This window comes from Monopterus albus, unplaced genomic scaffold, assembly GCF_001952655.1.
Source record: "Monopterus albus unplaced genomic scaffold, M_albus_1.0 scaffold30.1, whole genome shotgun sequence".
Taxonomy (NCBI): Eukaryota; Metazoa; Chordata; class Actinopteri; order Synbranchiformes; family Synbranchidae; genus Monopterus; species Monopterus albus.
In genome coordinates this window covers 207,918-223,979 of record NW_018127910.1, presented here as the reverse complement: position 1 = coordinate 223,979, position 16,062 = coordinate 207,918, and the positions used below count along the sequence as shown (strand labels likewise).

The 16,062-nt window shown below is 39.5% G+C and overlaps 1 protein-coding gene across 1 annotated transcript in view; it reads right to left on the bottom strand.

Annotated features, from left to right (window-relative positions):
- Positions 1-16,062, bottom strand: part of myo3b (myosin IIIB) — a 56,309-nt gene that overhangs the window by 35,105 nt on the left and 5,142 nt on the right. Inside the window, 4 exon segments of the mRNA XM_020596349.1 lie at positions 2,434-2,589; positions 5,559-5,624; positions 14,700-14,845; positions 15,544-15,620. Coding sequence (XP_020452005.1) covers positions 2,434-2,589; positions 5,559-5,624; positions 14,700-14,845; positions 15,544-15,620 — 445 coding nt within the window.

Genomic DNA, 16,062 nt, shown 5'->3' with positions numbered 1-16,062 from the left:
CGAGCGCCACTGCTTTATGTGCCTATATGAATGTACTATATATACACAGTCTACTGACTGCAATGTACAGTGGATACTCTATGGAATTTAAAGGACAACGTTCATGATGTTCTATTCTTGTTTCACTATCATCACATCCCAAGAAAAGACCAAAGTATCAATTAGCATGCATCTTCTGTGGAGCCAAAGCCTGCTTAGCTTATACCTGTCATAGACCTCTGTTGTCAAAAAACCCAAATCAAAAACACATTGGTGTTTGCTAAGAGTCCATAAGATTGAGCCGTGCTACTACGCAGTTGTTGCAATAAACATGGGCACTATAATTTAGTAATTTAATTTCTTGAGTCAATCCCAAATGTTCTGTCCTGCTGTCATAAATATTCATCAGGCTGCACCAGATATTTAGATAATAAAAGCTTAGACAATGGCTAATGATATAGTATACTGATGATTCTTTGTAAACGCTTAATTTTTATCTGCATAAATGTGTCACAGAATTATATTTATACAGTTTAGAATGAGGGGAAATATCTCATTTTGCTCTCCACTGCTACTTTGTCATTAGGCTAATGTTAGTAATATTAACATTTGTAGATCGAGATATGGTGTTATTTTTGTTAACTGTAATTTAAAAATCTTAGGTTTACATAGTTTTAAAACTGCATTTTAACCAAGTGCCAGGCCAGATAAGTCAACCATATCCCCCTCTTTTTACTCTTCAGTCTAAATCATGTCATATAATAACAAGCTATTGTTAGATTTGACTGTTAAGCTAGCTATGCAACAATTACACCTACATCTAAATAAACTTCTAGCAACAAGTAATCTGAACATAGTTGTCTGGTGCATCTTGCGTAGTGATGCATAATTCTCTAGTTAGAACAATTACATAACTATACAAGTTTAAGTTAAACCGTAACTTTTTCTGAACTGTGTTTGATCCTGATCCTGTCCGAGTTATACATTTGCTAAAAACAGTTTTTTACTTTTAAAATCTATACTGTATATTGTGATCTGATTTAAATGATTTATGTCTTCAGTAATGAGCTAGCTTGGGGCCGAGTGCCACAGACAGAGTAGAGAAGGCAGAAAATAGTGAAAGATGGACTAAGAAATAATTGGTTTTGGTCTTTTCACAAAATATGTTGACAATAAGAAACATACAGAACAACACCAGCCTTTTTTCTTCAGAGGATGAAAAGTTGCAGTATCACTAAAATATCTTATTCACAAGCTTAAGGTTAGGAATTGTTTCCTCCTCTGCCCTTGTGTTTATTTTGCATTCTGAAAATTGTGGAAATGATGAAAATAAAGTGAATATTCTTCATCATATCCCTTTAGACAGGGAATTGAGACCTCTCGCCTCTACTTCTCTCCTGCTTTGAAGTAAATCACACTATTCCACCTATGCCAGCTACTTTTAAGATCTATATGTCTTTATTCTTATCTGGAGTCATTGTGTGCTGATCTGTGGCATGAGAGACTAAACCAAGCGAGCCCAGTTCTCGCCCTACAAGCTCCTAATCCCATTATCCACTTTCTCTGTGGACAGGAATTCAGGATCAGGCTCAGGCAATGACTCTGTACACTCTCAGAAGTAAACAGACCTGGCACAGCATCAAGCCTCTCAGTCAAGGGCAGGTTCAGTGAAGTCCTTTATAATGAAGATTTTCATCGCCAAAGTCAGTATTTCTCCAGTAAATAACAGGAGACATTCACTGACATCATGGTATCTAGATGAACTATTCCTCACAACACATTTTAGGATAAGATCTCATGAAACCACCTTCTCTAAATATCTTGAGTATTTGTATTATGCCTCATCTATTTGTCCAAGATTGTTTATAAATGAATCTTTAAAATGGACAATTTCTCTCTACTACAAACCTTAAGTGTATCTAGTTGTACCTAAAAGTACAAATAAAGTAACCTGAACCTGATGAAGTACATATTTACCTACTCATGCAAAACACAGTAGCCACAATCTGTAAAGAAAATAACTTTAATTAGCTAATTCAAAAACACATTACAACTGAAATTCTTCCTTTTCAGTGGTCAATCAATCTAAAAAAACAAAAATCACTTACTCCTGGTTTAATGAGACAGGTGGGGAAGTGCTTTGGACTTTCCATCCACAGGCCTAAAATGCATTTCCTAATCTAAGGTTAGTCAGCACAATCACTCTCTGAATTAGTCACACCTCTCTAACTTCTATTTAATCACATAGTGGAATGTCCATTACTGGGGCTCATCATTGTTTCTATGCTTGAATGTAAGAAGATGAGACCCTGCCCCCTACTGGACAGAAAAAATATCAGCACTCACTCAGTGCCTATCTGGAGCAATAAAGTTAACCAATGACAGCACACAAATAAAGCTTTTTCATTACAGCACATTATTTCTTCTCTGAGACCAGCTTTTCAGGAGACTTACTTGGTTTTAGTTTTGCAGCCCGCTTCTTGCTGCTCCTGGGTGAGAGCAGCTAACTGCTGACGAAGTGCCACATCTTTGCCGTGGGCCTGCTTTATGAAGGGATGCTCCAGGAGGTGGGTTGTAGATGGACGTGCCTCAAAATCCTTTATCAGACACCTTTACACACACAAAAATATCACACTTTTGCTTCATCTCCAAACTCACCGTCAGCAAATAAACAGGAAGAAACACTCCCACATCATCATTTACCAATCTTTCAATCACAGTAAATTAAATAGCTAACTGTGCAATCACCTGAACATTTTAGAAAGCTGATTTTGTCTGGATCTGCTCTGACGGACACATCGGCTCCTTGCAAGCACTTTAAAGTCTGGGTCACTATTCTGTCACTGACCGTCTGACTACCACATGGTCACTGTCACCATGGCCCCCAGTCCAAACAAGCCCTGCTATGGTACAGCAGGAGTCCTATCTCTGATGTGCAGTGTTTGCACATCAGCAATGTCTCTGTGACACCGGCTGGCAGCTATGCTTCACCATCAGTTTGTTGCTGATACAAAAGCTCTCAAAATATTGACAGTGTCACCATAAACTGAAAACCCAGGAGAACACATTTGGCTTTAATTTTGCACAGCACTGAGATATGAAAGGACAAAAACTATTAAATTAAATAGCATGAAATCTTCACCTGAGCTTAAGAAAGCACATTCATCATCTACTTGGTCAGCTAAAGACTTAAAGTGCCTCAATGTGTGCGTAAGCGCTACAACAATTGCAGGCAGAAGTGAGATAGGAGAAAAACACCAATCTAATTCTTACCTCCTAATCTACACTGAAATTCTGTTTCTTTTATCAGTTTGTTCGGCTCTGAAAGTTAATTCCATGATTTCATTAGCGTCAGGACATTAAGCAGAGGTTGATGCTATTAGCAGGGCTGTGCTGCCAGGATGCTGAACGGCGGGCCACTTTGTCAAACATGTTGGCTCTCTGGCTGCACAAATGCAGACAGTGGTGATTGATTTATTATCCTGAAATCCCCCCAACCCACTCCTTCCTACACACACATACAGACCTGACCCATCTGAAAAGGCTCCGTAAACAACCTGCTAACATTGATAACATTGTCCAGCCTCCACACATTGAAATCTTGTGTGCTTTGTTTGGTGAGATTAATTCAGATATGATATCACACAATCCATTAACCCAGATTAGAGAGCTGCAATCTAAAAAAAGTATCCAATGAAAACCACCGCAGAGACAATGTAAAAAGTATAAACACAAAAAGCACCACAATGAGTTTGGGCTGGTTTACGGCGTAGTATGTCTCGACTCTGTCCTGAACAATCAATTACTCAAGTGGCCAAAAAAAAAAAAAAAAAAAAGCCAACTGGCCTTCAAGAAAGACCATCTGTTTTGTCAATTACTCCTTTTCATTTATTGCATTTCAATGCAAACCTCCACAAGAGCCAGCATAAATATAAGCAGAAACCATGCCTGAACAAACAGTTCTCTAAACAAATTGAATTTTATTTTCTCATTACAGCTCAGGCTCACATAGCTCTGTGGAGTAGATATTAAGGCTGTATATTCTGAGCAACCACTACAAGCCACCCCTGACATTATTAGCTCTGCACAGTGGAGGAAATGATAAGTTATCCGAGCCTCAGATAGAACTGATAACTCAGGTGAATTAATTTGTACCTCTGTGGCAGATTTACACAAATGAAAGTCAATGAACAGAAAGACCAATGGTTGATAGGATCTGGCTATAAAACATCAATATCAATTTCCTCCATGTTTACATGCACATTCGTGCCTCTGACACTGTCCTACAATTAACGTTCAGCTATCCCTGCTGAGTCTTTTTGACACAGCTTCTCCGCACAGTGTTTTATCATTCCATACTAGACAAATTATACTGTATATAAAATATCTTTGTAATCAGATTATGACATTTCCAAGAGTAGCTGCTACTTATAATGCCAAGAAAGTATTGCAATTATTTATGCAGCATTAACATCAAGCATTCAGTATTATTTTAGGCCATATGAAATTCTTTAAAAATAATGTTCCAGGTCCTGTTCTTGGTAGCTACGACCTTCACTGCCTTTTCTTCTATTTTCTAACTCACTACTCACTTACGCACCAACATGACTGACTTTAAATTACTTTCATATCTCAGGGAGATGAAATGAGTTATGGATGCATAAGTGATACATTGTCAAAAAACAGGTTCACAACTGGTTGCTCATGTATCAAACATATTGTCATACAATTTGTCTCTTTACATATTCTGATCAGCCATAACATTACGACCACCTGCTTAACACAGGAGTCAGTGCAGCAGTTGGTTGGCACTCGTGTCACTCTGCAGCTCACTGTGCATTTACTGTGATTCTGTTTGCTTCCATAGTTCTACTGTCAGGAAGAGCACAAATGTGTTGACCATTCAGTGAAAAACGCATGTAAAAGGAATGAAAACTGTGGTGGTGAGGATGAGTTAGAGAGAATGTTTTAGACAAATTCAACAGCCTCCCCACTCCAGGTGTGATATCACCACTATAGCTGTTGAATGTTTCTCTTCATAGAGACCAGTGTACAGTATTTCTCATTTTCAACCACTTTAACAAAGAATCAGACAAGATGGAATCTTTTGAAAAAGGATGAATGAAATTTAAAAGTTTAATCTAGTGTAGATCAACCTCATCATCAGTGAGCCTTGGGCGTCCATGACCCTGTCACAGGTTCACTGTCTGTCCTTCCTTAGAAACTGTTGGTTGGTACTAACCACTGCAGACTGGGAGATGCTCTGACCCAGTTGTCAGCCATCACAGTTTGGCCCTTGTCAGAGTCACTCAGATCCTTAAACTTGCCTCTTTTCTGCTTCCAACGCATCAACTTTGAGAACTGAGTCTTAACTTGCTGCCTAATGTACCTCACACACTGACAGGTGCCACTGTAACAAGATAACCAATGTTATTCACTGCACCTGTCAGTGGTCATAATGTTATGGCTGATCAGTATCTGTTTTTTTTTATCATTGCTTTCAGTCCTTTAATTTAAACATTACAGCTTAAGACAGAAAGAGGGCACAGGCTGACAGGCTGGAGTTAGAGGAGACTTACTGGCTGATGAAATAGCTGAAACTTCTGCACCATTGTCCAGGATTTCGTAATGTGGGTGGGGGATTTCTGAAATAAAAATCACAAGATACAAAAGTCAGCATAATATGTAAAAAAACAGCAACTTTATTCAATGCATTCAAATAATAGAATCATCCCTACAAATTAAAGAGTCTTCTGAAGTAGCTGATAAACGACCACTGGCAGGAAGAGAGTGAGCATTAGTCTCCAGTGAGAGTTTTTGGTCTGAGGACAAGCTGTTTGGGGTCCAGGTCTGTCAGCAGCCACAGAAAAAGTGACAAATGATAAACTGGTCCTCCACTGTCTGGCATCAAGCATCTGCCATGGGGAGCCAGAAGTTATGGAAACTAGTTATACCTCTGTCAGCAGCATTTACAGAGGCCATCTATAATGAGGCTAACACTTTTCAAGTGCGCTGGATGACAGGAGACAGGTCTGTATGAGGAGCCAAGGCTGGACAGGCCTGAGTACAGTCATCTTCAAGAGGTGCTGCCGGTCTGACAGCTAGCGGCTGAGCCATTTGTCACTGTCAGGGAAGTAGTGACGGATGCGCTTGAGATGTTTATTAACTGTATTAATTAGTTCACGTGTTTCAAACAAGCCAGAGGTAGATAGATGCAGCTACATGTTATACGACAGACTATTTAGCATCACTTTTTCTCTTTTTCTGAAAGGGATGAGAGGTTGCTGGGCACAAAATCTGTCATTTGCTGCAGCACTAAGTTAGTCGAGTCTTTGATAAGGATTCAGGCGGGCAATCCTTTCCAAAGTGCTGATCAAAGCCAGTAACTGACTGCTTCAATGCAACCTCTAATATGAGCCTGAAGACATTCTCGCCTTGATGTTGTACCATACTGCTCATACAGTACAAAGTCAATATAGCTGCTCTGCTGATAACAGCCAAATGTGCTCATTGTGCTTAGGAAATTCAGGCAGTTTTTTTTCCCCAGTATTTGTGAGGGTGCTGGCTCGTATTGTAAACACAAGTGGCTTATTCAAATCTAAGTCCAGGCAGCACTTGTACTGTCAGACGTCCTTCAAGAGTGGATTGAGGCAAAATCACAGAGGTGTCAACAGCACTTGACAGCTGTTAGTAAGCCATGAAGAAAGACAAATGTCAAAGTAATATTTGAATAAGCGTATGCAGAATTTATTATTGCCCTGCTTTCTATATGTTATAAGACTTTTTTAAGCAATTCTTTAGCTCGATTTAGAGTAATAGCACTAACTTTGACAGCTGCACTTTATACCATCAGTGCTCAAGACTTAACTGTCTATTCGTACACATGAAACAAGTGCTTTAATCATTATAATTACTTTAATCAAATTATAAAAATCTGAAAAATAATACTTCATTGTTGGATATCCACAGTTCAAGTCCACTAGACTAAAATACCAAAACAGTCAGCAATGTAGAGAAAGTCTACACCTTACTCTTTATTATCATACATATTGTATCATTATACCGTATAGCTATCTTAAAGCTACCTCGCATAACCTTGCTAGTGTAGTTACAAACTGATTCTGATGAAATATGAGGAGATGTACTTTAAAGTTTGCAAATGAATCAAAGGTGCACTCAAATGCCATAATAACTGGATCGTGATTTATGTATTTCTTTGCTTAAAATACATACTTGTTTCTTAAAGCAGAAATAAGGTGGCCTTTTAGACAAGCTTAAAGGAGAATAACTACGAGGGCCCAACATAGAGACATTCAGTGAATGGACCACCCGTTTAATATTTCAGCTCATCCATCACCTCGGCAAAAGCGCCAGCACTTCTTTGAGCACACATGCATGATCACAGAAAACTCCTGCTGCATTTATCATGTTTTTGGCGGCCACATCACCAAATGCTGCAGTCCTAGATACCACAGTGCAGTAAAAAAAAAAAAAAAAAAAAAAAACTACATCAAAGATGAGGAGATGTTATATGAAAGCCTTTACTCATGAGTGGCAAATCATCCAACCAACCAATGATCTTTTGCCAGGGGTCAAGACTGCAACTGTGTCTGATAATGAGAAATCTGTGATGTTAACATATATGGCATCTTCTCTTTATCCAAAAAGACTTTTTTTAAACAATAAAATGCTTAAAATCAAGGCCATCTGAGTTCTTTTAGATGTCGGCTGGTTTTCAAACCTACACATGCAGACTACACACAGTTCTAATTATTTCTGGCATTCATCTTTGACAGACTGAATATCAAGCCGGATATCAACTGTAATCATCCAAAAGTAAAATGTTTGTTGCTGGATAAGAGTTTTTAGTCATGCTAATATCAAGGCTCTACTGATGGCAGTGTTGGTCTGTCTTGTCATTCTCTGTGACAAGTCATTCCATCACTTGACATGTATACATGGCATCACCACTTCCCTCCACTATGCAAAAAGAAAGCCAAAATATCGCAAAAACGGCGGCTGCAATCTTGCTTTTTTCCAACCAGATTCTGCACAGTAGCAAACAGAAATGGAGCAACAGCATCAGGCCGCCAATCAAAGCTGTAAAATCAACGAAATACACCTTTTTTATGTCATCAAATAACTATTAAAAACAACCTTACCAGAAAAATGACCACTTGTACACATGTCAGCATGGTAATATCTACCAAAAACCACAGAAGTGACCTCTTGGAAAAATTTATTTGATTTGTACTTTGAGTTTCTAGTTTGCCTCATTTCTCATCATTAACACGGAGGCAGTGGGATTTATGACATATACTGCAACCAGCCACCAAGGGGAAATTGACTTTTGGTGGCTTCACTTCTGAAAGCCGAGAGCCTGTCCATCGTTTTTACAGTCAATGGTTTAGTTAATGGACACAGGATGAACCCAAAAGGCTTTGTTGATTTTCTGGCCATTCTTCTAGCACATTTCAGCAGTTCAGAGTTTTTCACTTGTCGCGAAAATGATCCCGTTATCTACAGGATACACTTGTAAATAATTTCATAGATATTCCTGGTTCACAGAGAATGAATACTAACAACTTTGGTCATCCTCTGGTGAATTTGTGGCTTTTAATGAAATGTACTGACAATTATTTCAGGGACTGTGATAAAATTTTGCAGATTCATTCATGTCCCCCTAAGTTAATCACTCTGGTGAGCCCTTAACTTTTCATTGTTTTACGACCAAATATGTGTAAAATCGACAGCATTTTCGTCAACCTCAGCGGCAGATTAGGTTTAGTGTAAATTAGTAAATGTTAGCATGCTAACACACTACACTAAGACGGTGAATATGATAAACATTATACCTGCTAGTTAGCATGTTAATATGTGAATATGTTAGCATACTGAATTTAGCTTTTATCTCAAATGCAGCCTCAAGCTAGCATGGCTCAAGACTCCTAGGCTTTTTGATGAACAAAATATTTTTGAACAAAGACTCTTCAAGAGAGGATCTAATACATACATGTAAAGTAAATGCAAACAAAGTTGCAATTAATCATAATTACTATCTTCATAGTTCAGTAATACATAAATTTAAAATTTTATTGAACACACAAGACTTTCATTTCATTCCAAATGAGATTTTTCACCCCTTGAAAGACTTTCTTTTATGTCAGAAGCATGAGAAACTGTGTCGATATCCCTCACCCTAGGCTGTTCTGCTCCACAGATTTTAATGTTGGTTTTTTCCATGAAAAGCTGTCTGAACAGCACATTGGTCTGGATTCCTCTCCTTGAGCCTCATGATTTGATTAGCAACGAGCCATCATTTACTTCTGTTTTCCATTTCGCTCATTCTCCATGCAGACACATATATGTGTGGCTAATATCAACAGGGATCTGGTCGAATAAACACCACCTTGGACATCTTTGCCAGTTTCCTCTAACCCTTACCTCCCGTTTTACACACAGTTTTGCTTGACTTTACATGAACACTGTGAGGCATCACAGAGAACATGGTGTCAAGCCATTAACCTTCACACACATTAGATATCACAGACCATTTTTGTCTCTAGCAGTTGTAATTAATTTTGTGCTTAATGATTTTACAACTTTACCCTCTGACATGCTTCATTACCTCCATTCATGGTCAACATGAACATCACATGTCTGTCATACTGCAACACACTCAGTCACTTTTAATCATAACAAATTAACAAAATCCTTCAATTCAACTTATTTTACAATAATAAAATAAGGGAAACTACAAAAAAATAAAATGATCTGAGAGTTAAACGCATACATGAATTTACGGTTTGTCACAACTCATCAAGTATCAGAGGTTTGTGAAGCACAAACACGCCAGGCAACAAGGTGGCCCATAATTCCCACACCTCATCAGAGCCTCCTTGACAGATATCAGTGCTTCTCTCATTTTTTCTACTGCAATGAGATTCATTTCCACCTGTGCAGGTTTCCCCTAGCGCAACCAGAACTGTGACATAATGTCTGTCTGCTGCTGGCTCCTGCAGTCAAAGTGGTAATAGCATGGGGTGCTTATTTGGTCCTCAGCTGACATCAGTAAATCTTTAGCTTGACAAGAGAGACGGCCTGACGAGACTTTACAATGGTCTTCTCAGAAACAGCAGCAGAGACAGGAGAAATAGTGCTACTACAGAGAGCTGACTAAACAATACTAGAGCATATAAGAAAATGTGTAACATCAACCACAAGCGGGACCCATTTTTCTTGTGTTTTACTATCTCAAAGTCAGAAAGGAAGAATTACAAGGTGGATGATAGATACAAGATTAACAGCATGACAGTGTGCCCGTTAGGCTGGAAACACATTACTGTGTGCGACTATAAAATATCAGAATGATGAAAATGCTTATTGCATGTTTTAGTGCTTATACTGATTTCATAAAATATGTAATAGCCAAGAACAGCACTTCAGAAAAGGCTCCCCTGGTTTGTGACCTATTAAATTGAGAAAAAAAAATCTATAACTTTGCAGTCGTTGAAATCTTTGAAGGTGAATCTCTGATTTTATCGTGAATCACTCTCACTGCCACCAAAGAACTAAAAGTGAAACACATTTCCCTCTTTAGAATGTAATTTGTACAGGAGTCATAATTTACAGTGTGACTCAGTGTGATTTTGTTTGCCTTGTGATAGAAAGATAAATAAAAGCTTGCCTTCACTACAGTATTAATCTGTCTGTCAAGTTTCAACTCACTGTCCAGGGTCCCACCCATGTTCTTTACTGCAGGTTTAAAAATAGAGGCCAGGGGTCCAAGATTAAGGCCAGAGCAACTAGGCATACCCAAGGGGCCAAACATAATTCACTCAGTCAAGAACAAAAAATTATGAGACAGACAGAGTTTAATGTTGTTTAGACAGCTGAGCAAAGACTCTAGTGCATTAACCTCATTGGGCTGCATAGGCAGATAGAGTTGTACATCATCTGCATAACAGTGGAAAGAAAGATTATTGAAAAATATAATCAAGCCCACAGTGAGTAAATATAATGAGAAAAGAACAGGGCCAAGGATGGAACCCTGCGGTACCCCACAGGAAAGAGCTGCATATGATGAAGAAAAATCACCAAACCTGACAGAGAAACTCCTCTTGGTTAGATAAGACTGAAACCATTTAAAAACAGTGCCTTTAATGCCCACACCCTGATCAAGGCATGAAATAGGGACTATATGGTCCACAGTATCAAAGGCTGCTGGCAGATCCAGCAGTACCAACAAAACAGGATTACTGGAGGTCTGAAATTAGCAAGAATTGAAGAGTCAAGATGAGCTTTCTTAAGATGTGAGAGCACCACAGCTTGCTTAAGTGCAACTGGGACGGTTCCTAAGCTAAAGCAAGCTGTTGAAAAACAGATGAAGACATGGCCCCACAGCACTGAAAACCTCTTTTTACACCGTCGCAGGGATTACATCCAGTGGACAATGAAGGCTTCAGGTGCTATACCACCTCAGTGAGTGATGTAGAGACAGGCTCAAACTGATCAAATACTGCAGAGCAAGCGGTTACAACAGGCAGTCCAGATATTGGAAAATACGTATGTATCTTACATTGAGCTTTGTGTCCGACTGAGGCTACTTTATCAAAGAAGTGAACAGCCTTTTCGCAGGTAGCTGATGACACATCTGACAGGACAGTGGAACACAGATTAAAAATACAGTTAATGGTAATAAATAGGACGCTGGGACAATGGCTATTACTCTCAATGACCCTAGACAAAGATTAAGATTTAGCTGCTTTCACAGAACTCTGATAAGATGACAAACAACCCCTCAGAATGCCCAGCAATACCTGTAAAGTCCTTTTTTCATTTATGATCAGCTGGTCTACATCATTGCCTGAGAGCATGGTAATGACATTTATCCAAGGTTCTGATTTCAGTTTGACAGGTTTGCACCTAAAGGGGGCAACCGAGTCTAAAATAGGAGAACATGGAATAAAAAAAAGAGAGAAGATCATCCAGGCAAAGATGATAGGTCGAACCGTCCTCAACACAGAATGGAGTGTCCATAAGTGCAGCAGCAAATTCTCCAGCTGTGGTGGAGGCAATGGTGCGACGATGATGAGCCAGAAGAAAGAGACCTAGATGTCAATGGGGGAACCATAATTTCAAATGTGGTGGGGTAATGGTCAGAAATAATAGTGTTAGAAATTTCTCCAAGAGAAACCCACAGGAGATCACAAGGTCCTGGGTGTGTCCATCTTGAAGTGTAAGCCCATCCATTGACTAAGATTAAGAGTCGAAAAACCTCTTAAAGTCATTTGCCATTGAATTGGAAGGGCAACAAACATGAATATTAAAGTCACCACAAATCAGGAACTTGTCAAATTTTGGCACAATACCAGCCAAAAACTCAGAAAACTCCTGTATGAAGTCCTTGTTAGATTCTGGTGGGCAATAAACCACTGCACATAATACAGGACAGGAAAAATTTATCACAAACATTTGTCATTCAAAGCTGGAATAAGCATCTGGGGATTAGACGATAGCTAAAATTATTCTTAAAAATAGCCGCCCAACATTCATGAAGAATGAACAAAGTGAAGGATGGAATTTGGTAAGAGTGCTGTTCTCATTAGCTTTTAGCCAGGTCTCAGTTAGGAGAAGAATATCCAGGACACAAGAGGTGAAGATGTCTTTCAAAATCAGATTCTTGTTAGCCAACAACTCTGTGTTAATCAGGTGCCTGAAGATCCTTGGAGAGACCACCAACCAAGAATCAAAGTCGGGAATTGCTGGCCTGCAGGGGCGGTTCTAGAACATTTTGAATGGGGTCGCCGGGCTGCGGCACAGACTCTGAGAGGGGTGGCAGGTTTGAAACATTAGTAAAAAGTAAATAAACCCCTAGCATACAAAGTAATAAACAAAACAATATCAAGAATCTAACTGGTTTTTGTGCAAAAATGAGACATACACAGTGCTTTCTTTACATAACTTTGGCTGTGCTCCTTATTTACTCCCAGCAAGGGAGGTTAGGGTTAAGGCAATTTTTACTTTGGCAAGGGTGGCACCAGGGGTTGCCCATTAGATTCTGGGGGTGGCCGGTGCCACCACTGACCACCCTCTGGATCCGCCTATACCGGCCTGAGCCGCCTGTAGCTGTAATCCAGGGAGGGCTGCCCAACGTAGCTGCCGCCAGAGGATGGTCAAAACTATATGAACTGAATGAACAATGAAATGACAACTTCTCTAGCGAGTTTCGGATGCTAAGAAGATGATCATACACCAGCAGTGGAGCTGCATTTTAAGGAACAAACAACAATAATAACAAAAATAGTACAACGTACAGCAGAGGCAAACGGCAGGCCACATAGAGTGGTGCCATCTTTTTTTTTATTTTTTTTTTTTTTTTTTTTACACACCCTCGTTGTCCCCAAAGTCAAAGAGCCTTAGAAATATGCAGTAAAGAAGTGGGATACAGCACAGACATAAGGAAAGCCCCCCTTTTATTACGCCTGCTGTTTGATAAGGAGATGTGCTTAGCAAAAACCACTCATCCAGTTCTAGGTAGCCTTCTTAAAATTTCTCCGAAAGACACAATCCCTAATCTACATATACTCTATTTTTTTAAAAAGTGATGTATTATTAAGTGCATGCCTGAGAAATGCCATCCGTCCATTTGACCAAGGGGTCCTGCTTTTAGCCATCCTTTCTCTTGCAATTATTTAAAATTTTGGTTAAACTTGGTGCTGATGAAATGCTGCGTTAGCTTCCACACAAGCCATATCCATGTTTCTTCTATGGCTTGGCAGGGAGGAGATAACATTGTGACGGGGAGGAGGTGACAGCCTCATCTCAATGTGAATGGAGCTAATCACCAATGCAAATTGCAATCAGAAGGGCATATCTCTACCTAACTGAGAGATAATTGCACGATTGTACTGATAACAAAAGGTCAACCGCGTGTAGCCATTAAGCTCTCAAATGATCATCAGACACACACTGTCTCCAGCAGTGAATACTTTCACAGGCTGAATCCCTTCATTAATTTGTAGTAGTGTAGTAAACCAAATACTACTACATTTTGTGAAGATGCAGATTTTAAAGACTGATTATTCAACACATTGCCTCTCAGATAGGAAATAATGGTAAATTTAAAAAATGCTATGGCATCAAGAAACATGAATTAAACCGCAGATCCTGCCTACATTTAAATTTTTTTACATTTCAAGACATAGTAAAGATAAATCCATTTAACAAGAAAGCCACCATCATATATCCTTTTATCACCTCTACTGTCAAAGTCAGTTGGTTATTGTCCTCCTGTACAGGGCACCGTGCGCCAAGACAACCAGGCACAAGGACAGTTTCTTCCCCCGGGCCGTCGCTCTGATTAACACTTAACCCACGACAGTGCAATACTTGTAAATATACCTTGTACATATCGATCCGTTGAATCCAGACCATGTGTATATAGTACTTTATTTTTATTCCTAATGCACTTTCCTTTGCTTAATTGCACATTACTTCTTTACTTCTGTTCTCAGCCTTACATTGTTTACTTGCCCACTGCTGCCTTACATAAGGTCATGCACATATGCACTGACAGCTGCTGTCAAATTCCTCGTGTGTCCAACACACCTGGCCAATAAAGCTGATTCTGATTCTGACAGAGAGGAAAGCAGTGCATTGAGCATCCTTGTGTGGGCTACATGCAGCTGTGTGCTAGGAGCGCCCTCTAGTGGACTTACCTTGGGATCTTGAAGAGGGCTTTAACTGGATGCATCTCAGCCAGCGGGGGATCTCCATCTGCCAGCTCAATGGCTGTAATGCCGAGCGACCACACATCACAGCGGGCGTCGTACGAGTAATCATACTGCTGTTCACAGGCTATGACCTGGCAACATGACACCACAGTGATCTTCTGAACAGCTAAATCAGACTAAAATGCAGGGTTTTTTTTTCTTAAAGCAGAAGAAAATTTGAGATTAATTCACTTTATACCTGAAGCGTTTCAGAATTTTCCTTAACATTGGGTCAAGTATTTCACTTTATTAACATATCCTTAGAAAAACTAATTTAAATACATTTATGTTAAAAAGGATCATAAAGCTTAATGGTCGTTCTCTCTCTTAGTTGCTGCCAAAAATTTGGCAGAGATACAGACATTAGCATTCATGGACTATTTAAACATCGAAAGCTATGTCGCCTCAGTAGCCGGTGGTATGAGCTCCTCTCTTTTCACAGTCAATAATTATAACTGACACTACATTTTAACAGCTGAGTTTATTCTAATTGCCCCCTGAGGTCCCTCCCTACCGACCCAATCAGTGCACTTCATTTCTGGCAAAGAGCAAGCTGAGGGGCCACAGCCTCCCAGTTATTAACCTTGAAGCGACCCCAAGATCTGCACAGGATGAGGGGAATACACAGTGGCACAGGGGAGAGAGAGTGTCACACTGAAATAACTGGGCCTCTGTTTTTGTCTCGTAAAATACTTTGCTCATTTAAAGAGTTCATTAGGCACTGAAACACATGGGCTATGCTGCACTATTACAGATGCACATGTGTGTGTTAAATGAAGCATAAACTGACCTCAGGAGCCATCCAAAATGGTGTCCCGACTGATGTGTTCCTCCGCAATCGTGCACTAGTCAGCTGGGCTGAAACACCTGGGGAAAAAAAAAAGCATTAACTCTTAAAAAAAAAAAGATTGACATATTAGTGTGTATCAGTTTGATTTTCCTAAGAATGAAATCTGAATTGATCGCAAAGACAAGTGTTTGAATTAATCAATAAATCTTGGACTATAATTTAGTGTGGCAACCTGCCAAGCAGTAATAACAATGGGCTATAATCATTTCAAATTAAGTAGGACAGATTTTTATCAGCATGACTCCACTCCATCTCCATGACACAGAGGACATAAAAATGCCTGGGGGTAACTCAAAGTCATTTGCTATAACAGCTTTCTTTTAATATGCAAAGGATCAAATAATGCAATTTAAATGAGGAATAATAGCCTTGGGTTAAGGCTGCGGTCCATGAAATAAAAGGATGTTATGGTGAGCAAGGGACTAACGGGTGGAGCTCGTTAAATGATTAATCCTATGC